The 23,605-nt window shown below is 31.2% G+C and overlaps 4 protein-coding genes across 6 annotated transcripts; 2 read left to right on the top strand and 2 right to left on the bottom strand.

The window, feature by feature from the left end:
• Positions 1–125: 125 nt before the first annotated feature.
• On the top strand, positions 126–1,587 carry LOC128392852 (protein YIPF6-like). Its single transcript, XM_053352939.1, has 2 exons — positions 126–876; positions 990–1,587. The coding sequence occupies exons 1-2, from the start codon at positions 390–392 to the stop codon at positions 1,388–1,390; spliced, it is 888 nt and encodes a 295-aa protein (XP_053208914.1). The 5' UTR covers positions 126–389; the 3' UTR covers positions 1,391–1,587.
• Positions 1,442–2,968, bottom strand: LOC128392853 (proteasome subunit beta type-5-like). Its single transcript, XM_053352940.1, has 4 exons — positions 2,814–2,968; positions 2,194–2,683; positions 1,864–2,114; positions 1,442–1,778 (listed from the first exon to the last, which is right to left on the bottom strand). Exons 2-4 carry the CDS (start codon positions 2,673–2,675, stop codon positions 1,687–1,689), a joined length of 825 nt encoding a protein of 274 aa, XP_053208915.1. The 5' UTR covers positions 2,676–2,683; positions 2,814–2,968; the 3' UTR covers positions 1,442–1,686.
• Positions 2,969–3,247: 279 nt separating this feature from the next.
• Positions 3,248–14,107, top strand: LOC128392836 (rho GTPase-activating protein 20-like). Of its 2 annotated transcripts, XM_053352921.1 has the most exons (6): positions 3,250–3,670; positions 3,977–4,520; positions 6,812–6,974; positions 8,079–8,239; positions 9,322–9,447; positions 12,358–14,107. In XM_053352921.1, exons 1-6 carry the CDS (start codon positions 3,621–3,623, stop codon positions 12,886–12,888), a joined length of 1,575 nt encoding a protein of 524 aa, XP_053208896.1. In that variant the 5' UTR covers positions 3,250–3,620; the 3' UTR covers positions 12,889–14,107. The 2 variants fall into 2 exon arrangements, with proteins under 2 accessions (XP_053208897.1, XP_053208896.1); XM_053352922.1 differs by lacking the exon at positions 9,322–9,447 and having other exon boundaries at positions 3,248–3,670.
• On the bottom strand, positions 11,588–23,584 carry LOC128392830 (receptor-type guanylate cyclase Gyc76C-like). Of its 2 annotated transcripts, XM_053352913.1 has the most exons (3): positions 21,680–23,584; positions 18,473–21,484; positions 11,588–12,099 (listed from the first exon to the last, which is right to left on the bottom strand). In XM_053352913.1, exons 1-3 carry the CDS (start codon positions 22,338–22,340, stop codon positions 11,780–11,782), a joined length of 3,993 nt encoding a protein of 1,330 aa, XP_053208888.1. In that variant the 5' UTR covers positions 22,341–23,584; the 3' UTR covers positions 11,588–11,779. The 2 variants fall into 2 exon arrangements, with proteins under 2 accessions (XP_053208888.1, XP_053208887.1); XM_053352912.1 differs by having other exon boundaries at positions 18,473–23,583.
• Between the last annotated feature and the right edge of the window lie 21 nt (positions 23,585–23,605).

The raw sequence follows: 23,605 nt of genomic DNA, 5'->3' as shown, positions 1-23,605 counted from the left end.
ATCCAAATGAATCATAATTCGGATCTTCGACTGTGTCGCCATCTCACGAATTCTTTTCTTACTCTTCTCTGTCATCTGTTTCCAATGGAAATGAAAATTTTGTTTTCTTTTCTCTTTTCTCTTTTTTCACTTTTAATTGTGTTTACGTGTCCCAATTAATCATTTAATTAGTTAATTGTTTCATTTTCATTTCGATTCTAGATTAACGATAATCTAGCTAATCAGCTTAATTAAATTTATTCTAAGGTTGATCATCTATTGGACAATTTATAAGAAGATCATTGAGTTGATTTAAATTCTTTTCTCTTTTTCTCTTTTCTTTTTTTTTCATTTTTGTGATTTATGAGTTTTATTTGTTTATTTCCATCTAATATCTATTTGGATAGTTAATGTCACAAAAATCTTCAACTACTACTAATATAAATAATAATAATAAACAGTTTCTCGATTGGATTGTACCTGGATCAACTGATTTTTATTCGTCTTCATTTACTTCTTTTAATTCTATTAAATCAACAAATTCTATTTCTTCTATTGGATTAACTAACTCGGTGAAAAAATCAATGGCTGGTAAAATGGATGATCAAGATATTCATTTATTGGAAGGTGAAATGATTAGTAAAGATGGTTTCTCATCTGGTATTGATCAAACATCATTTGATACACTTGATGAACCTGTTAGGGTAACATTGTTAAGAGATTTACAAAGTGTTGCCTCTAAGATGAAATATATTTTATTTCCAATCTCACGGACTGAAATTCGTAAACATTTTCTTCGTGATTGGGATCTATGGGGACCACTTCTTCTTTGTACATTTATGGCTCTATTTCTTCATCATTACAGTCACGATGACGATGATCATATGAAAAAATCTGGTAATTACTAACGAAAATTATCTCCAACAAGAGAACCCAAATATTTGTCAACATCTCAAGTTTCATAATTTTGTAATTTCTCTCTCTCTCTCTCTCTCTTTCTTGTCTTTTAGGTCCACAATTATCTGAACTATTTGGTTTAATTTGGTTCGGTTCTTATATTGTCAGTATTAATTTTAAAATGTTGGCTGTATCTCCTAATCCTCGTAGACGGATAAGCAACACCAAAACTATTTGTCCATCAATTTTTCAATTACTTTGTGTTTTTGGCTACTGTTTATCTCCTCCATGTGTTGGTTTATTATTTTTAAATATATTTAAATTTATCTTCGATAGTGACACTTTGTTCATAATTAAATTGGCTATTGGATCAACAATTTGCTTTGCATGGCCAACGCTTTCCTGTTATAAGATATTAAGCCAATTCCAGGATAAAGATAAAATTACCTTGGCATTTTATCCGATTGCTCTTTTCTATTTTGTGGTTAGTTGGATAATTATTACTTCACATTGAGGATAAATTTTCATGGAGAGTAAAGAGAAAAAAACAATTCCACAAAAACAGTTATAAATTCGTATACAAATTCTCAATTATTTATAAGAAAAAACAAGTTCCTTTTCATCAAAAACTAAACAAAAAAAACAAGGTTGTAAATGTAAACCCCCAATAAAACAAGACAATTTTGTCTTATTATATTTGAAGAAACAAAATTAACTCCATTTTCTGTAATGTGTAAATTTGATAAAGATACTCATTATCATCTTTAATCTGGTTAGAAAACATTGGTGATTTAATTGTAATCATTGTTTTTAAATCATCTTCTCATCAGCATATCTATAGTGTAAATCCTTACAATCCTCTTCGGTAATCTTTACCCATCCATTTGGTTTCATTGAATAAACTTTAAGGAGACAAAATAATAGTGGAAAAAATTAGTAATTGATTTAGAGACAATTGATAAATAAATTTTGAGTTAATTATCTCACCTCTAACAACTCCACCAGAGGCATTATCACGATAAGTGGCTTGATAAATTGCTCGCCGTCCTAATTCATAGGCTTCCTCATCGGTTAAATCGTGTTTCCAATGAGTATCAATGACACCAATAGCATAAGGTGAACCAGATCCAGCAGCGAAAGTGTCACCAGAGTATCTTAATCCAGAATCATCAACATAATATAAACCAGGTCCTTTCTTATCCCAACCGATGATCATGGTTCCCATTGAGAGACCCATTCTAAAGGAGACAAATGAAAATTGTTATTGTCAAATCTAATAGAATGCAAGGAAAACATTGACATTTATCATTTTCTTACCCTTTATAATTGTAAAGAATATTGGATAATATTTTACTCGCAGCTACTGAAATCCTTTCCTTGTTACGAAGCTCATACATACGACATCTAACAGTAAGAGCACGATGCCAATATGAACAATCAGCAGCACCACCAGCCATTGTTCCGAGAAGATATTTGTTTATTTCAATAATTTTCTTAACTGTTCCAGAGAAGATGAAATTTCCACCAGTAGCCCTAGAATCAACAGCGATGACAATTCCACCTTGATACTTGAAGGAAAGGGTGGTTGTACCTTTTTCCATGTGAATGTTAATCTGTCTTCCAGAAACACCATCTCGTATTTGAACATTTTTGTTCATGGTAAATGGAGCAATAGGTAATTGGACCAATTCCTTACCAGTAATTTCTTCAATATCATCTTTAATTGAATCATCATCACCAAGATTAGTTCGACCAAAAGTTGGATTTCTTTCTAAATGAAGTAACTCTTGTAAAGCCATAATAAAATCTGCAAAGTAACAACAATGAAAATCTAATTGAGAATCAAAATCTTACAAAACAGGAAACAAAATGAGAACAAAAATGCCAACAACAAGTAAACTAACCAAATGATGGAAAACAGTTAAAAAATCTCTTACCTTAATTAACCGGAATGACAATTAATCCAAAATCAAAATTGTGACAAAAACAATTAACACAAATGAGATTACAAAAATTTAGACACAATTAGTCAACAAAAATGAGAAAAATGAGAAAAATCAAAAGGGACTTTCTACTAATAACGAATAGTAAATTCTTTGAGAAATTTTTTCTTTTTCGTCTTCTAAATAAAATAAATTCACTTGACAATTAAGACTCTTTTCCAATCACTAAATTTATCATTCGTAATTATCTAAACAACAGAAAGTTAATCAATTTAATTAAAGTAGAATTAAATTCAGATACAAAAAGAAATCAAATGTTAGAGAACAAAAAAGAGAATAGAATTTAAATTATTCTTCCCACTAGATGGCGTTGAATTCGATGGAAAAGATAATCGATGGGATTGGGATTCGATATCGGGACTCGCCCAGAGTGAGATGTTTTTGTTTTTCTTTCTTGATTCATTTTTCTTCAATTCAATTCTTTTGAATTAAAATCAAATTAATCCAAAATATTCCATGTGTTGATGGACTAATTAATCTTTACTTGTAATTGTTTGTTTTTTTATATTTAATTAGTATGGTTACCATAGGATAGAGTTTAAGAAACAACAATTGAATTAGAAGAGAAAAACGAAACAATCGAAGTGATTTCCAATTCTAGTGACTCATTTGGGGCTTTTCTTTGCCGAGTTTAAATATTGTTCCTTTTTTTTATTTTTTATTATATTCTAAACTTCTTATTCTGACAATTCTCTTTGATTAAAGTGTTGATAGTTTTGTTCTATCATCAGTGCATCAACCATGTTGAGTAGAATTTTACCTTTATGCAATCATAATTATTACATTGAAAGGTAAGTTTAATTTATTTAAATTTTATTCTATTCTCTCTATACTTTATTTATCCTTTTCCCTCTCTCTATCTCTCTCTTATTTTTTCTTTCTTTCTCTCTTTCTTTTTGAAGAAAGAATTCTTTTCCTTTTTCTGTCGTTTTTTTCTTCTATCATCTATTTCTCTCTCTCTCTCTCTCTCTCTCTCTCTCTCTCTCTCTCTCTCGCTCTCTATATCTGTCCTTCTATCGTTTATTTTACTCTTTTTTCTTCTTCTCATTTAATTTCTAAAATTTTTCTTCTCTATTTTCTTATTGTTCTCTTTTCAGAGTAAAATTTGGAGTACCTTTAGATGAAGTGTGCTGTATCCATGATGATATTCCAGGACCTTTATTAATACTCATATTAAAATTGAACAAAGAAGGTCCTTATAAGAAAGATGTCTTCAGAGCACCAGGTCATCAAGCTAATATGAAAAAGTTGATCCATTTCCTTCAAACAGGACGTTTAGTTAATATTGACAATTTTAGTGTTTATACTATTGCATCTGTTTTAAAAAAATTCCTACGAAAACTTCCTGATGGTATTTTCGGACATGAAGCTGAATCTCGACTTTTCGAGATAATTGAAAAAGAAGACACAGAATGGATAAGAGAAGAGATTCACCGACTAATATCATCTCTACCTCCAGTTAATCAGCATCTATTGGTTCTTCTTTTTGGAACATTCAGAGCGATAGCCAGTACAAGTTCCAAAGCCAAAACAGGGATGACAAGTGAAGCTTTAGGAGTTTCCGTTGCTCCCTCTTTCCTTCACAGTTGTAGCTCCGATGGATGTAAAATCGCTAAAATGGAAGATGTTCGTCGATACAAGGTAAAAGAAAACAAAAACTATTCTATTCTAAATTTATCATTCTTTCTCTTTATCCTTTACCATTGAGAGTTATTGTTCTTGTTCCTTTATTATCTTTGTTCAAATGTTTGAGTTTCTCCCAATACTCCTCTTTTCTCCTTCTTTTTTTCCCCTCTCTCAATGATGAAAAACTTTTGATAATTTATGTTCTTTTCTGATATTAAGTTGATGATAATTACAGAAAAAAAAAGAATAGGATGAAATGATAGAGAAAAAAAATTTATATATGTTTTAGAAAAATGTAAATAATGGAATCATTAGAATGTATTAGTTTTTTCTGTTGATCATCCACCTTTTTTTTCTTTCACTTATATTGTTTACTTTTTTGTTACAAGGTGTATAAATATTATAAAGGTACATTCAACGTTTAGAGTGAGTAAGGAGAGAGAGAGAGGGAGAAAAAATAGCCTACTGTTTACATGATTGTTATTTAGTGTCTCCAATATGATGATAATAATTTAGTTAGAACTTTTAATTTTTAGATCAAATTAGTTTCAATAGTTTCTTTGCCTGTAGCCCATTTTTCGTTGAACTGTAGTACTGATTCCTTTTCCCGATGTTGGTGTTTTTCTTTGTATAACTGGTGGATACTTTCGACCAGCAGTACCAACACCTCCACTTGCACCCTTATTGCCACCTCTTCCTCGACCACTAGTCTTACCTCTACCTCTTCCAACACCACCACCACCAATGTAACCAGGATTGTAGCTACTAACTCCAACACCATTTAAAGATGGAGTATCAAAACCACCATATCCTGTAGCAAAGGTTTTACCTACCCCATAAGATGATCCACTTCCACTTCCACCATAACCTCCTCGTACTCCATATCCACCACTTTCACCTGGATAACTGCCCATGTACCTTGTCCCTCTATCTCTTGCTGTTGTTTTACCACCTCCATAAATACCCGATCGTCGTGAACTTTTCCTGTTGTAATAAGTTGTCGGCGATTCATATGAATCACGTCCCAAACACATCACTATACACGTTATCATTAACACGATCAACACTTTAAGATTCATGATTAATTGTTGATTATTAGTCACTACAATTGAAATCGTTGTTTTTTTTTGGTACCAATCAAAAACTTATATTATTATAGTTGATAAAGATTGAGAATCAATATCAATCGTTTTCTGTATTTGTTTCACTACTTGTCTATTTATCTAAACTGTGGTAGCTGATTGGCCTAACAATCCTTTTATATCTGATTGTGAAACAGTAACCAATCTCTCTTCACTTTCATCATCTTCATCATTTTTTTCTAATCATCTTTAACTCCTCTGAGAGAAGGAAGAGAAAAAAGAAGAAATGATGAAAATGATTAACGAGAAGATTAGTTTTCCAAATTGATTAGTTAAGCTACATGTCCAATCACTTATGAGGCCATAGGCCAACAAAACAAGTTTCCACTTTTCCTTTCTGTCAATTAGACAATCATCATAATAGTAATTATAATGAACGGGTTTACCGGCCTTTATCATTTTAACATATTGATTGTGTTACCTGGACTGACCGCTACATTTAAGGTCATTTATCGATTTCACAACAGTTCTTAATCATTCTAATAAGTTGTCTCTCCCTGTGATAATAACCTTATCTGGTTTTTGTAGCTCATCTTCACCTCACTCCAGGATATAATCTGAAACAATTGTACATTAAATATCAGTTAAATGGAAATTTAGTTTGTATTTTATGATTACAATTTAACTCTTTCACCGTTTTAATTGTAATTTAAATGGCAAAGGCTATTCACCAATTAAGTAGTAGCTTAGTAGATTTTAAATTATGGACAATTATGATGAACGGATTCCCTCTTGATGCTGATTCTCACCATGATTCTGACAATTGATGTGTATCTCAACTCACCATCAACCTTTATTGTTAGTCTTTTTATTCATCAGTTAATCGTAATCAGTATTTATCTTCATCATAATCTCTCTCTCTCTCTCTCTCTCTCTCTCTCTCTGGATAACAATCATGATTGTTGTTGATTCCATTAGCCTCATCATTTTTAAAACTTTTTCTCTCTCCCTTTTCCTCTTCCGCTATCTTGTCACTCAGCTGGTAGAATCGTCAATATTTTTATTGATCATGATAATAATTCAATGGTTTTTTTATTTATTTTTCCTCCTAAACGTTTTAATATATTGTTGTTTTTTTTTATCACCATAATCATGATTGTATTACAATTCAATTTACTGATCAATTTAAATTTCTCTTCCTTATCATTTATCTCTCACTTTTAGATTGCTACTAATGTAATGAAATTCCTGATTGACAATTTCGGTGTCTCTAATCTCTTTGGTCGTGAAAATTATGAGTATTATGCAAGAATTAGTGGACGAGTATTGAAAGTTGAAGAAAATTGGATTTTCGCCTTTAAATACCCTCCAGATTCATTTGTAACTCGTGAGTATTATGAAAAGAAAAACTACTTTATCGCAATTACTGGTTAATTCAACTCTCCCGTTCCACTCCAATTGTTAATTTAGTTTGAAGAACATCATTTTCATGAACAATACCATGATCATAATGATGGTGCTTCTAGTGCTTTGAATAGCAACGGATAAGGCCCAAAAAATGAGCAACAAAAAAGCCATTTTTCCTTTTCTTCTTTCCATTATCATCATCGATCAAATCAGTGAAAGAAATGAGGGAGAGAGAGAGAGAGAAAAGATGAAGGGAGCAATGTAAAAGTAGATAAAATAAAGAAAGATGATGAAAAATTCAATAGAAAAGGGACCTTAGTTACCAACAACACGCTCTGTTTAACTCTTTCTTTTCATCTTATCTTCTCTTTCTATTGCTCTCTCTCTCTCTCTTTCTCTATCTTCTTGCCACGTAATGCCCATCCTGATGATAATAACCCAACCTGAGCCAACAAAATTAGCCATTAACCCTCTTAAAGCCAAGTATTTTCAGAAATCCGCCTCAGTATTTTGTTGATGGAAACCAACAGTTGCCACTTTTTTGCAGTTCATCAAACGAAGAATCATCATCTTCATCTTCATCTTCATCTTCTTCTCTTTCTCAATCTCTTCTATCTTAAAAATGTGAAGACAAATTTACCTTGAACAGGTATGAAGGATGAAGATGATGAACTGAGCACACACACACACACACAATTAAATCATGATGAATAAATTGTGTAATGAATTTAATTTGAAATTGAAGTTGATTTTATCACAATCTCTTTGTCTTAAAATCATTAATTTATTAAAACAAATTACTATTAATCTATCATACAAATAAGATTTATCATCCATCTCAATTATTCATTTAAATTGAATATAATAATTTGTGACAATAGTTGTTACCAGTTGAAAGTTGTTTATATAAAAATCTTAATTGCATTCATTGACTTACACTTAACTAAATTAACATTGGATTGACCAAACCCTTTAACTTTTTTTTTTTAATTCAAACACTTTGCATCATCTCCTAATACTTTAAATCTACACATTAAAGATACTAATCTCTAACCTTTTATCATCTCATCTTCCTCTTTCTTAGCAATATCTTCCTGTGAAGAATGTCAAAGTACACCTACTCTCTGTCCTTCATCCTCATCCGAGGTTTCATCATCTGCTTGTAAAGCTGTTGACAAAGGAGCAATTCTTGCTGATGATGTTTATGCTCGTTTAAGCATGTCACTGGAGGAAAATTTTTTCAAGGTATTCATAATTAACCTTACCTTTTGTTGTTTACCTTTACTTTGTGTTTCTCTTTACCTGCTTGTTGTTTTTTTCTTGTTGTTTCTCCTCCGTCATCCTAATCATCATCATGTAGTTTAATTTCCAAATTGCAATTACTTTGCAATTCTCACTCTTACTCTTAAATCATCGATTAAATTAACCAACAACAATCTTACAACAGTAACAGCATACAGATTGACTCTCTCTCTCTCTCTCTCTCTCTTATGCAATAGAAAAACAATCTTAGCTTGCAATTAAAGTAACGATTATAATTGCATGTCACTCTGTAGATAAATGATTATTTCAGGTTAACTTTGTTTTTCTTGTTTAAATTTTTAATTTTCATTGAGAAAAACAAACTTATCATCTACGATCTCACATCACAAAATGATATTACTGATGATTTGAATAATAATAGTTGTAATTTAATACTATTACCAAATTAAGTGATTGATTTATTATTATTATTTTTTTCATTACAATATATACATAATGTATATATTCAAATAGTTGGTTGATCATTAAATTTTTAATATTATGACATATATGTTGAGAATTGGATTAATTGAAGTATTGGTTATTTAAAGTATATTTTGTATTTCTTTTCTAAATACCAACAAAAAGAAGCAAAAAACAAAAGCAACTATAAATTGCATTAATCTTGTAATCATTGATATATATAAGATATTTAATAGCAACTTATAATTCCGATTAAAGTATTAGTAGTGTTAATAAAAAACATAAACATCAATTACAACTATGATAATCAAGTGATAACTTATCAATGATTAGAGGCATTAACACAACTATCATTAGCCATTAATATAAAAAAGAAGCAACAAAATATTATCATTTTCAAGTGATCATAAGCTTCATCATCATCCTTATCATATTCATCGTATCTTCCTCCTCAATACCAATCTCGTCATCCTTATTTATATATCACTTATATTTCAAACATTACTGACCTTTTCTTTCATTTTTTCCCCTTCATTTTGCATTTTTACCTGGTCATCTAAATGATGTTGATAACACTCAACAATCAACACCAATGATTTCAGGTTAAAACAACCAAGTCAAATCCATCAACAGCAACAACATCACCAACCATAATCACCACATCATCACCCATCTATCACCATCACTATCCTCAACATTTAATGCATGAATCACAAGATATGCAAGAGGTAAGGAAGAAAACAAGAAAACAAGTTCATAAGGCAACGACGACTGGTACAAATTTTATATATCTCATCATCTCTCGCAATCTTCAACATTAACATTACCAATAACAACAACAACAACAGCAACTAAACCATATCATCGTCATTATCATCACCACCTCTCCTTTTCCTCTCAATCACTTATTGTTGACTTTAATCAAGTTGGTTGGTGTTTTGATGGATCAAATTGATTGTCTTCATATTTATACAAGGACGAATTTCGTTCGATTGTTAATCTTTTTTTTTCTTCATAATTAACTTCAATTCGCTCTAATCAACAATTACTTTGATGTCCTTCTACATCTTTTTGGTTAACATTAGATTAGGTTTTTGTGTGTGAGTGTTTTGTGTTATCATTCAGTGACCGAGATAAAGAGAAGAGCTTTTTTTCTTCATCTTCTTCCCTTTTTTTGGCAACCATCAAAGGTTGTTGTTTTTAAGAAGAGAGAGAGAGAGAGAGAGAGAGAGAGAGAGAGAGAGAGAGAGTAACTAAGAGAGAGAGAGAAGACAATTTTCTCCTCCTTCTCCTTATTTTCCATTTCATCTCCTTCTACAAACTGAATCTTCATTTTTACCAACATATCACTTTGCTTTCATTTCCTCTCTCCCATTTTAGGATAGTGTATTTGAAAAGAGAGAGAGAGATGAAGATACATAACTAACAATCAAAATAGAGAAAATATCATTTTTTGATTACGAAGTTTCCTTGATACAAATTACTACGATTTCCTGATTTCACCAGAAAGCGAAACTAAACAAATAAACTTGTCTTCATGGTTTGAAATCAGTTTAATTAATCAATCGTTTCACACACATACACACACAAAATCACTAATTAGTACAGTATCTCATTCATATTATCCCTCTCTCTCTCTCTCTCTCTCTCTCTCTCTCCTCTCCTCTCTTTCCATTTAGATACTTCATTCATTAACGGTGTGTAGTAAACCGGCTCAAGTAGATCATAATCTATCTTTTCATCAGCTCATCCACATGAAAATTTAGTTTGCTAAAAATATCCAATAGAAATGATGATCTGATATTTATCCTAGATTATCCCAACCACGTGGCAGTAGAGATTATGATGAAAACAAAGGTAGATTTTCACTCAATTGGAATAGGATGTTACATTTTTTGTTATATTCTCTCTAATCGCCCTCTTAAAATGACTGATGAGCCTTTTTATTTATCAGCCCGTTCTATTTAGCCATTTTTATTCATATTCAACGCCCCGCTTAGCCTCTATTGTTCTGAGTCGCACCTTGATTCATCCTTCTGAATCTCCTCTCATCATCACCATCTCTCTCTCTCTCTGCTCTGGCTTCTTCCTCATTAATTTGTTTTCTTTCCAAATTTTCCAATTTGAACGAAACTGACCTTTATTGAAAGTTGTTCATAGCTTCTCTTTCTGGTTAATCACTGATGGTTATTATCATCATGATTATCAAAATATTTTCCTACTCTCTCATCCTCCTCTCAGTCTTTTTCTAGTAAACCTCGTTTTCAACTATTTCCAACTTTTCTTAACAATCTAATCTTGGTGTGTTTCTCTTTCATACATTATCAGGGAACTATTTAAAATTTGAACGTTTCTCAATTGCAGAGATATTTAAATGTATAGCTACACCATAGATGAGAAGATAAGAAGGAAGAGGAAGAAAAAAGATGATGAGTCTCAAGAAAAGTAAGAAGGAGGGAGAGAGAGAGAGAGAGTCAGCAAGAAAAAGGTGCTGAAAATGATGATGATTCTGGAGAAGAAATAAAATGATCACCAGGGCGTTTGCTTTTTTACACTTTCTAAGGGATCGCCATTAAAACTCCCATGTTTTAATGTTTTACCATTAAGATACACACTAGAAACAGATCATGATCATTAATTTAGATAAATTGTTGTCACTATTTGTTTATCTAATTCTTTTTAATATTTACACTATTTAGATATCCTACTCTTTCATAGTAATCTACTTAACTCAATTTTGTTAACTCTTTTTTCCCATCCTAGTCTCGTAATCATCATCATCATCAACACCTCCATCAGTTCAAATCATCAGCTATTCAAATGACAATCAATAATTTTAGAGTGAGAAAAGGGAAGCATTCATGATAATTGTACATGTTTTCTTGATACAATCAAATGAAAAATGATTACTCTGATTCTGAGAGTAATTGTTTTTACAGAACATTTAATCAGTTATTTGTTTTTTTCTCTCAATATAATTATCATTTTTTGTTTATCTTTATATAAATTTGTCATCATTGATTGTTGATTGGTCAAATTTTCTTTTTTTTTGTTTCTTTCTCATGTTAATTCAGCAAATAATCCTGTAGGTTGACTGCTGTATTCATTTTGACTTCCAGAAACATCACGACGAGCTTGAATCCCGTCAATATGACCGACTAGCCAGTAGGTTAATATTTCACCTTTCCCTTTGAGCTTGACATAACCTCTTTCCTCAATTAAATATCCGCCTAATTTTGTCAAATGATCCCGACAATGTGGACTAATATGAATTTTCAACGCCTCTCCATTGGACTCCATTCGGGAAGCAGTGTTAACGGTATCACCAAATAAACAATATCGTGGCATCGTTGATCCAACTACACCAGCAACAACTGGACCTATTGTTGAAAAGTTAATAGAGAGAAAGAGAGAGAGAGGAAATAGATAATTAATTAATATTATCTCAATGATGATAATGATGATTGATATACAATAATGTTAATGTTGATCGAAAAATTGAAATTTCTTATCATTAGTTTTGCTAAATCGCTTGCAGACTAATCATGTTTTCGTTTTTGTTTTTCTCCTTTTTCTCTTATTCTTATTCCATCCTTTTCTCATTATTTTTTTTTCTCTCATCTTTTTCTCTCTTCTAGCACGAAGATGACAGCTTAAACTTAGAGCAACTTCGACAGGTTAATCGTTATGCGGAAAGTACAAAATCTTTATCATTTCTTCCAATTGTACACGAACGTCAAACCCAAAGAATGAAAACTCGTTCTGAATGGTTTCTTAATCCTGGTGAAACTGAACTACCTCCAAGTTCATCGTCAGCCCTATCATCACCTCTTAATCCAAATCCACTTTCTTCATCAACGTCAACCATTAAATCAAATGGTAAAAACTCAGGGTCCGGTGGAGGAGTAATGAGACGAACATCATCCAAAGAGAAAAGATTAGTTCGTCGAAGCTCATCCAAAAAAGATAAAGAAAATGGTAACAAAAGCGGACCCCCAAGCATAATGGTCTGTGATTCAACCTCCCCGGCACAAAGTGTACTAGGTGGTCCAACTACCGGGTCATCAACAGGGACATCATCATTACCAGGTCATCCATCAATATCATCACCCATCATATGTACAGACATGGACGTTTCACCAACACTTGCTTATAAACCCAGAATTTGATTCTAAAATTGATTCAACTCTTTCAAAACCGAATCAATTTTAAATCAAATCAACACAAATACATCATCATTCATCATAAAACTCATCTTTCTCTCTCTAATTGACGCTCTTCTAAATTCACTTACTCAAAAAAACCAATCTTCAACATGACCTGAAACATCCATGACATTTTTATCTCCATTCTCATCCACCTTCATCCTCTCATCTGCTTATAAAAGTACATTGAGTTGACAAAAAAAAAACGATCCACTTTTCCATCACTTATCATATGACAACAATCATCCTGACCCACCTTTTGCAATTTTAATGCAAACCTATTTACACACACAAAAAAACTCACTTTCAAAACAAAACAAATATACATAATTTACGCTTAAATCATTACTACGACAGTCTTTTCAGTCCCTTTTGCACAAAATTTTGCTACTACTGAATTTTTCTTGCTTTTTCTTAATTGCTTTTTTTTTCATAAGAAAACAGATTCTTTTTTTCTAATACAATTCTGAATCTTTGAGCTGCCTGAAAATCAACTAATTGAGCTTCAAGCTCTTTCTCCTTTTCCTCTCTTGTCTTTTTTGTAACTTTTTTCCTTCTACTAAATGCAAACAACGATATGATAATCGTCTCATGTCCAACTTGGAAACTAATTCTAAATCTACTGATCCAGTTTTATATCTTCCATGAATATTGAGCATAATCATCATCCTTGAATCTTCTTATTGGAAAACAAAAACGATTTCCTGGCCCACCTTTGAACAACAAAAAGCGATGAGAAACACATCAATTATAATGGACAATAAGAAAGAAGATACAAAAAAAATTGTCTTCCTTTCTCTCTCTCCCTCTGAAAGGTCCATATACTGATGTAAACAACAAATACTGATTCGATTCACTGAAAACCTTAAAAACAATAACAATTATCATGAAGAAACACCAACAAAAAAAATAATATTCAAGCTCAATCAATTTCAATTACCTGACAACCATTTCGATGATTGTTATTTTTTCATCTCTTTTTTTCAACAATCAACTAGACAAAAAAGCAAGCTTCTCTCTCTCTCTCTCTTAAAATCCACTTTTTTACTGATTCTTAATTAATTGCAAATGGTCAATTGATTAAAACATCTAATATGTAACAATGAGTGTAAAGACATGATATAAACAATTATTATAAATAAAAGACGCACCCATTTAAATGTCTAATCATTTACCTTTTAAATCAATGGTAAATATTAATTGTGAGTCTATTTAAATTGTTACTACAACTTTTGTAGGTCGATTTGATGTAATAACAATTTAAATTCAAATGATGAAAAGTTTTTGGGAAAAAGAGTCACTAATTTGTATAAATAAATTGGTGATTATTATTATGAAAATCATGTCAAGGTTGAACAATTAAGACAAAATCTATTTCAAGTATTATTATATTAACACAAACATACTTATTGTCCAGTTAACAATTTATTAACTGTTAACAATCAAGAAGGCAAGAGTTGATTTAACAAGGTTATTAGTTAATTAACAATTTCAAGGTTAATTCACTTTCGTCCGTTTATTTTTTTTTACTAACATTTATCTTGATAATCAAGAGATGATAATTATATAATGTTATTATTGAATAAGGAAAGAAATATGATGACAATTAAATAAATCGTTGAGCAAAACTAACTATTAAGATTGACAATTAACATGTCATAATAAATAACAATGAGTAGCAATTGATTAAGTTTTATTTAAATTGTTGTAACTGTTGATTATTTACTCATCATCAACAAACCATAATTGATTATATGGTTGATGGATTTAATCATTAAATTGATGAAGTTGATGATGATGATGATAAAATGATGATATGGTTGTGATGACCATTGATTATCAAGTAAATTAAATTGTTTACTATTAACAATGAGAAAAAGTGATTAACTGAAATCAAAAAGATTGATCCAAAAATAGGTTAACAATCATTAAGAAAAGTTAAAAAAGTTAACGGTAACAAGAGTAAAGTAATTTAAGCCTGGAAATTACCAATCAATTGTCAACAATTTAATTCTCATCATGATTGAATTCATGGAATCAAAATAATTATAATTTAATCGATTGAATTGTGATGACAATTAATTCTGAGGAAAAATAATAATAATAATAATGTGAGGAGAAAACATCATCAAGGTAAGAGATTAAAGTCATTTCCTATTTCCATCTCAAAAAAATAGATTATCAAGCAAAATAGTTAACTAAACAATTAGAATTGATTTTCTATTTTGTCAACAATCAACATTATTTTTACTTCACTAATCATACATCAACAATCAACATTTTCTCTTATCAATCTATCCAATGTCAACATCAAATCAATAACAACAACAAATTGTATTGTTAAAATTAGTTTGACCATAAAGAAAAACTAATCAGTAATCACCAATCAAATTGAACAATTTTACAATCTAATTGTCGTAATAAAATCAATCATGTCAACCTTGTTGATTAAGCTCTTTAAACTAATCAGCCAAGAATTAGTAGTAAACACTTTTCGCAAAAGGAAAAAGTAATTAACATAGTTGTGACCAAGAATTGATTTAAATTGCAGAAAGTTTTATATAATTTATCATGAAAATTCATCATCATGAGTTTATCGCATGTTCAAAATTCAACGAAATGTTCAATAGCTTCAATATTTACTCAGAAATGGGTGGGGTAGTTTACATCAAACTCTAGTAGTGGATAATAATATTATCATCAAGTTGATTGTTGACCAAAACATATTAAATTGTAACTAACATTTTGTGAGTAAATTCAATATCATCATGAAATGATTTATCATGATGATAATAAGCCCTCAAGATGTAAACAATGATTACTTTTTTTGATATATTTATTTTTCAAGTTGATGTTGTTCAAAAAAAAATTTAATGAACATTGGATCATGATGATGATGATGATGATCATCATCATCATCATCACTATCATGATAATATGAGTTACACTTGAGATGTTATATCATTATTATTATCAAGTTTGTCACCATCAATCCTTGAGCTAAATTGTTGAGGATCAACTGAAATTGGATTTGGTGTGTTTCTCTAACAATCATGATTAAAATTATATATCAACTAAATCATTGAAAATGACAATTGATTGTGTCAATTTTTGTTATATTAATTTATCGATAACACAATATATAAGTCTAATTGTGATTAATCAATTCCCATAAGAGTATTATTCAATCATTCAATTTCATTTGGGTAAATCTACATAAATAAATGATAGTATTATTAATAGATGTACCAGTATAATTGCTATGGTTTTTGATTGAAGTAACAATTAACAAGATAGTTAATTAAAGGTAAAGTAAATTAGCTTGTAAATAAAATTAACCTATTGTTTATATCACACTGGGTCACAAATGATTACTGAAAGTATAACGATTAAGTTAATCACAGAAAATATAACAACCCCAATATCCCATTTGGATTAACGATTTTCGTATTTCGATTTTTCGTTTTTTCATTTCAAGTCAACATTGAGAGAGACAAATTAACAATTAATTACAATTGGATGCAAAGATATATTATACAATACTAATCCGCTATTTTATAATCAATTTTCTTGGTACCATGAGTTTGAGAGACTTGAGATTATTATTATTAACTTAGAAGGTCATTTGAATGGCCTCAATGATTAAATAGAGGATTTTGATTCGTACTTGATTTCGTGAATTTTAAATTAATTAACTCACTGAAGTTTAAGTTTAGAGTATTTTTCTGGTAGTCCGATGAGAAATGACCTCTAAATTTTTCAGGATTACGATTTATTTTTAGGATTAACTTATGATTATTCTGTATTTTAAGGATATGTACAATAATAATTAACCAATTGTGCAATTATATGAACATTGATGATTACAAAATCTAATGAATAACAACAACTTGATTGGTATTGATTGTTTAGATTTGTAGATAGATATTCAAGTGAGATGATCAATCAGAATCAAAAAGCTCACATAGGTTATCATTTTGTTGGTTAAACCTAATTATGATTGAAAAATAATCTTAATCACTCAGATGATCAATGATTTGCTTGATGTTTGCGTGAGTGAAAAGTACAAACATTTAATGATTATCATAATTTAAGATGATCTCAATTGTTGCTCAGATTTGTTGTACTCTAAATGCATGGAAAAATTAAATATCTACTTAATTGTAATCAAAAAAATATGATAAGGTAATTGATTGAGAACAGAATGAATGGAAAATAGCAACTAACAATCTAACAGATGATTAACATCAAATAATCAATTATTTAGGTTAATCAAAAGGTTGATACTTATTAGATTGCAATTGGATAACAATTTAAGTCTTTTCTCTTTCCATCAACTGTATTATTTTGGGAAATTTAAACTCTCTTAATTATAATCACCACTTCCTCTTTTCTATCAAAAAAAAGCAATTGAATTACTAGCACGCCAACAATTAACAATTAACTAATCCACTGCTGATAAAATAAGAAACCTCTCAACAAGTACTTGGTTTATACATAAAACAGGTAAACAGAAAATGATCATTAGTTAATTGCTAACGATTGTTAAGTGATATCGTTATAATATAATCAAACTTATGGTTAAACATGATTACCTTAATCATTTAAACTCTAGTTGATCAATTATTTCAATTGGTTTACTGTTGAATTCACAATATTATTAATACATAACAATAATGAATCAAATTAGTTCCGTAAAATCATCAATAGTTTAAGGAGTGACAAGGTTATCGTCTTACAATTAACTCATCTCAGTTAGTTAATAGTTGATTAATTTAACATACTTGTTACCCTTGTAAATTATATATTGTTGATGAACAAAAAAAATAATAATAACAACAAGGTAACTATTAACATCAATCATGTCAACAGTAATAATATTATCATTAATAATTGTTATTAAGTAAAAGGGAAATGGTTTCAGGTTATAATTAATTATTCATATGTAAGCAATTGAATACAGAATGAAACAAAAGCCGGAAACTATCAACAATTAAATAGTTGGGGAAATATGATTTAATTATTATGCCATTTGTAAATGGGAATGATGTTTTTTTCTAATTTAATCCGTGTTTACTGCTATTAATGATTTGATATTGCGATATTTTCACGGTTAATCATTTATTAATAACTTAAATGTAATTAACAATTAGTAGATTAACTTTTTTGATTATCAAGCTTAATCACCAAGGAAGATTTTAAGACTTTAGTAACTGATTGTCAAAACTGATTGAAATCTGTAGCACTTTTAATTATGTGTGTGAATGTGAGGTGACCGTAAATTGCTGTAATTCACAACAATCAACTGATTTTTGTTGACATGATGTTACTACTATATTGTATTAGACTAGATTGTTTGATTTTTAAAAAAAATTAAATCCAGCAATTAGTGGAATAAATTAATTGATCACCAAACAAATGCTTTCACTTTCACTTTCACTGGTCTCTAATTGATAAATTGTCAAATTTTCGAATACAATTAACATCATCTTTACTCTGGTTAGTAGTTTGTAATCATTGATTAAATGAAATTGTAATAAATAGTTACCTGTATGGATCCCGATTCTTAGTTGAAGTGTTTCATCTGATCTATGGTGAATTCTGAATGCTTTAACCGAATCAAGTAATTCCAATGCCATTGAGGCGATTTCAGATGCATGTTTATCACCATTTCTTATGGGAAGTCCACTGACCACCATATAAGCATCACCTATGGTTTCAACCTTATAGACATCATAATTGGTTATAATGGAGTCAAATAGAGTATACAAATCATTGAGAAAAGTGACCACTTCCATGGGTGTGGATTCAGCGGACATTGCAGTAAATCCAACGATGTCACTGAAAAATATGGTCACTGCATCAAAAGTTTCAGGGATAACACATTCACCTCTGACCAATTGAGCGGCCACCGATTTGGGTAACATACGATCTAAAAGTGATTCCGTTTTCTTTTTCTCTTCAGCTAATTGTTCTGTTCTTTCTTCAACTAATTCCTCTAAATTATTGGCATACTTTTCCATCATGGCCATCATATTATCCATTATGTTGGCCTTTAAACCAACGCGCATCTTTTTAAGGCGGGTTCGGATGGAGCGAAAATCAGGTCGATAATCGGAATACTCGGACCAACAGTCTTTCATCGTATTGATTATATACTCTTGACATTGAAGGACCACTTGAATGTTAGGTCGAAAGGGAGAATCCTCATCAACACCGGCGGGTTGTCGGGTCACTTTGGCAATAATATCACAGGCGGTAAATTTGTTTTCCGGTGAATTAAGGTTAAATGGACCTTCACGAACAATTATCTCATGTAAGATAATCGCAAATGCATAGACATCACTTTTTTGTGTTCCTTTGACCTGAGGTTCTCTTAATAGTTCAGGTGAAGTGTACAACAATGAGCGATAATAGTTTTCCGAACTGTCGGTTGATCCCTGATCAGCTGATTTACGTAACTGATGAAGACCAAAATCGGTTACCTGTAGAACCCATCGAGATGTTATCAGACAATTGGTCGATTTAAGATTACCATGAACTTTAATGTCCGACTCGTGAAGGTAAATCATCGCTGAGATAAGGTCAAAAACAAGGGAAGCGATAAACATCCCATCAAGTTTAAGATTAGGATTCTCAAGAATATCCTGTAGACTACCTTTGGCACAATATTCGGTAACTATGTAGACACAATTTGGTTCAATGTAAGCGCCGATAAATGGATTAATTTTATCATGATGTATCTCCTTCAAAAGTTTCATCTCTTTCTTAATTTCTCTGGGAAGGTCAATTGATTTACGACTAAATCGTAACTCTTTAACGGCCACCATGGTTCCCCGATAAATTGCCGTTTGAGTGTAAACTTGATGTAACAATCGAGACTCACCAGAAACAACCGAACCAAAAGATGCTCGAGAAGCGGAAAGTGGACTTGATTCATTGTAGTATAAATTTAATTCACGAAGTTGAATTTTCCACAACAGACCAGCAATTTCTTGCTCGTATTTCCAATTACGATAAGTAATCGTGGTTATCAGGAATGTTGTTATAAATAGACCAGCAAGTATACCGGCTATTATTTCCCGTTGATTGTTTTCTGGACCGAAACACTTTGAACCATCAAATCCACACGGCGGCTCATCAACTGGTGGTTTTCCTGAGACCCAAGCAACTTTTTCATGTAAACGGAAAACGGTCTGATTTTTGGTCTCATCGTATTCAAATGAACCCATAGGTAACATTAACTGATGAAAAGTTATATTACGAATTCCCGTTAGATTGATAACAGAACCAGCATTTAGAAGCGACAAAACCGTATAGTTACCCTCAACATCTCCATTTTCATCTATTAACATCCAAGTTCCGGTCACCGATTGATAACGTTTACGAGCAATAATGCGACGAATAACTTCAGTACCATTTCGTGGGCAAACTTTATCCACCAACATGGAAGCCAGAGCTTCAGCGTAAAGCATTACAGCATCGTAAAGGTAGGAAGCAAAAATGGTGATATGTTTTTTCATGTTCATTTCGCCGAAAGGAGTGGGAAAATTGAAAGGTGGTTGACCATTGTAGAATCGAACCTTATCCTCGAAGAAAGAATAATCTTGACCCCTTGGTGGTGAAGGAACAATAACCAGGAGAGATCTTGCCGCTTCTAGGGTTGCTCGAACATCATCTTTGGACATTTCACTTCGCCAAATATACTTATATGAATGACTCTCCTCATAAGATTCAAAATCAACATAAATTATCATGTATTCACCATTTTCGAGTAAATTTTTAATCTCCATGACCAGAAGCATTTTGATGAGATCACGAATTCCACCTAGAAACACATAGATTCGTGTACTTTTATGAGTCTCCTCGATAATTGATAGAAAAGGGTTGACACAGCAAGTCTGTTTATCTTCACAACAAGCGAAATAATTTCCAAATGATCTTTCAGAATTAATTTTAAAACGAGCTGATGCAGCTCGATGAGCTAAACTTTTAGCGACAATTGTATATTGAGGTGTTTCCTCATATATGATAGAAAATTTCATCCATTTATAATAATCAAGAAGAGCGATTACCGATCTAATAACCTGAGTATCAGGTGGATAGGTACGAGCAAAGGTTGAATAAAAATCTTTCCTAGAAACCTTGGAATCAGCACATTTATAACTAATCATTGGAATCTTAAGTGATGCCGCTATAGTGGCCTCAACATCACATGAATCTTCAGGACCAATAAAACCGATAACACCTTTAGACCATTGATATAACATTGCCGCTGTACTTTTTAAAGTTTCACCAAGGGTATCATTGTAAATGAATTCAAGTCGGGTACCATTAAGAAAACTTGAATTGGAATTGATTTTCTCAATGGCATAGGTAATGGCACCGGAAATGACCAAACCTTGACGTTTAGGATTATCACGACCATAAATGTTGGTTAGATAACCAATTTTAAGAACTGGTTCAACTGGACAATCGGGTGGCCACTCGAAACTTGGGAAAACTGGGCAACTATCATTGGTTGACGATGAAGATGAGGCTTCAATGGTGGTGACATTTCCTGATGGATCAGGTGAAAAATAAGATGATGAAGAAGAAGGAGAATTAATTTGTGATGATGATGATTGTATGGACGACGACGATGATGATGATGATGATGATGATGATGGTGATGTTGTTAATCGTTGAGAATACAAAGTATTGACACCGTTTCTGTTGTTATGATCAAGTGATTGATGAGGAATAAGATAGTTACTTGATCCAGTTTGTCCATTGGAAACTGTTGATTGTACTGTTGGGAGATTAGTAGAAAGTATTAAAACAAGTAGTAAGGACAAGGTTAAGTTAATTGTGAATAACTTGTTGATTGTCCTCATTAAGTATCTATCATGATTAAAGGTAAATTTTTCTCGATAATATTGATATGGATGGGAAATTAATCTTATAGATGGTTCGATGTTGTGAGTTTTTTTTTCTTTTGTTAATCTTTTGATTGTTAACTGTTCTTCTTTTAATATTGGTAATTTCAAGTTGATTGTATCTTTTGAGGTGCTGATTATGGTGGCGGGAATGGTTTGTATTGTGGTAATAGTGGTGGCAGCAATTAATTGGTGTTGTTGTTGTTGTTGTTGATTTAGTTGAGATGAGTTGTGAATTTTTTTCTGTTGATAACCTGTTGAGTTTATTGATTCTCTGTTTATAAAGGTAATAATTTCTTGATTTGCAATTGTATTGTTGTCCATTGGAGACCTTGATGTTAATTGCTGTTGACTCTTTTCTAAATTGACACTGTTTATTGATGACTTTTGATACTGTTGAGGTATTGGTAGGGATAAAGGTGGAAATTGAGGTGTTGATTGTTGATAAAGTTCTGGGTATAAGGTTGATGATTGAGTTACTGTGGTGTAGGTAAACATTTAAAGGCATCTTGAAGTAGGTGAGTTATTAATTGAGGCAGAGGTGTTGTTGTTATAATTACTATTATTGCTATGATGACGATGATTATTATTATTATTAAAACCGATGGTGGAACTTGTTGTTGATGAAAGATAGATAACAATTAAGATGTTGATAGTGTTGCTGAAAGAAACAGAGATGTTACAAATTATTATAATAGTAATGGTAATGATGATAATGATGGTAACTTGACGCGTAGTCAAATAACAAGAGCAAAAATTGGTAAGATGATGATGATAACCGAAATTAGAATAAAAAAAATATTCACTTTGCCACCAATCTAATAAACAATTGTAGTAATAATTGTTTATTCCGCTAATTACAACCACAATCTTGTAACAATCAATATGTAAACAATTAGAAGGAATCACTTTTGAATAGTGGTAATAATTATATTGAGTGAAAAATTGAAACATAAAATGATCAATGATGATGATGATGCACTTAAATGATTAACAGCAATTATAATGTATCTGCATCAACAAGTAGATTGTTGTAGTTGTGGTTGTTGTATCTTCCACTTATTGGGTTAACAACTAATCATTAAATTCCGGAGATGAATCTTTTGCAGATTGTGGTTGATTAAAGAAGATGAGATGTAATTATTCAAAGCCAAATATTGAGAAAAAAAAGAGAATAGAACAAAAAATGAATCACTTTCATGTTCTGATGGTGATGATGATTAACAACAATCTACAGGCAAAAGAAAACACCAAAAGGTATAAACAAAAGATAAGCAAAAAAAAAGCCAATATTAAGTATCAATTAGCTAAGAATTGTTGATAACATAGCAACTAAATGAGATAGAGAAACAGTGATGATAAATAAACTGTTGATTTACACAGAAACACCAGAAAAAGTAAACCGTCAACAGGTAAAAAAACAACCACAACAAAATTTGTGTGTGTGTGTGTGAGAGAGAGAGAGAGAGAGAGAGAGAGAGAGAGACAGGTAAGTGAGAGAGAGAAAAAAATAACGTCAAAAGACAGTTAACTTGATGATCTTGATGGTAAATTTAGTGACCGAATTGGTGGTGACACAGAAATGGAAACACAATTAGCCACACAGGTAAATGCTTGTAACCTCTGGTTGTGATGATGATGATGATGAAAAGAATATTAAAAAAAAGGGAAAAAGATGAGAAAATAAAAGTAACCAAGATGAAGATGTGATGGTGATGATGAAGAGAAAACTTTGTTTTGCACCAAGTTCTTCAATAACTTTG

This window comes from Panonychus citri, unplaced genomic scaffold (assembly GCF_014898815.1).
Source record: "Panonychus citri isolate SS breed McGregor unplaced genomic scaffold, ASM1489881v1 Contig00137, whole genome shotgun sequence".
NCBI classification, from domain to species: domain Eukaryota; kingdom Metazoa; phylum Arthropoda; class Arachnida; order Trombidiformes; family Tetranychidae; genus Panonychus; species Panonychus citri.
The sequence above is the reverse complement of the archived record's forward strand: the minus strand, read 5'-3'. Positions and strand labels throughout refer to the sequence as shown.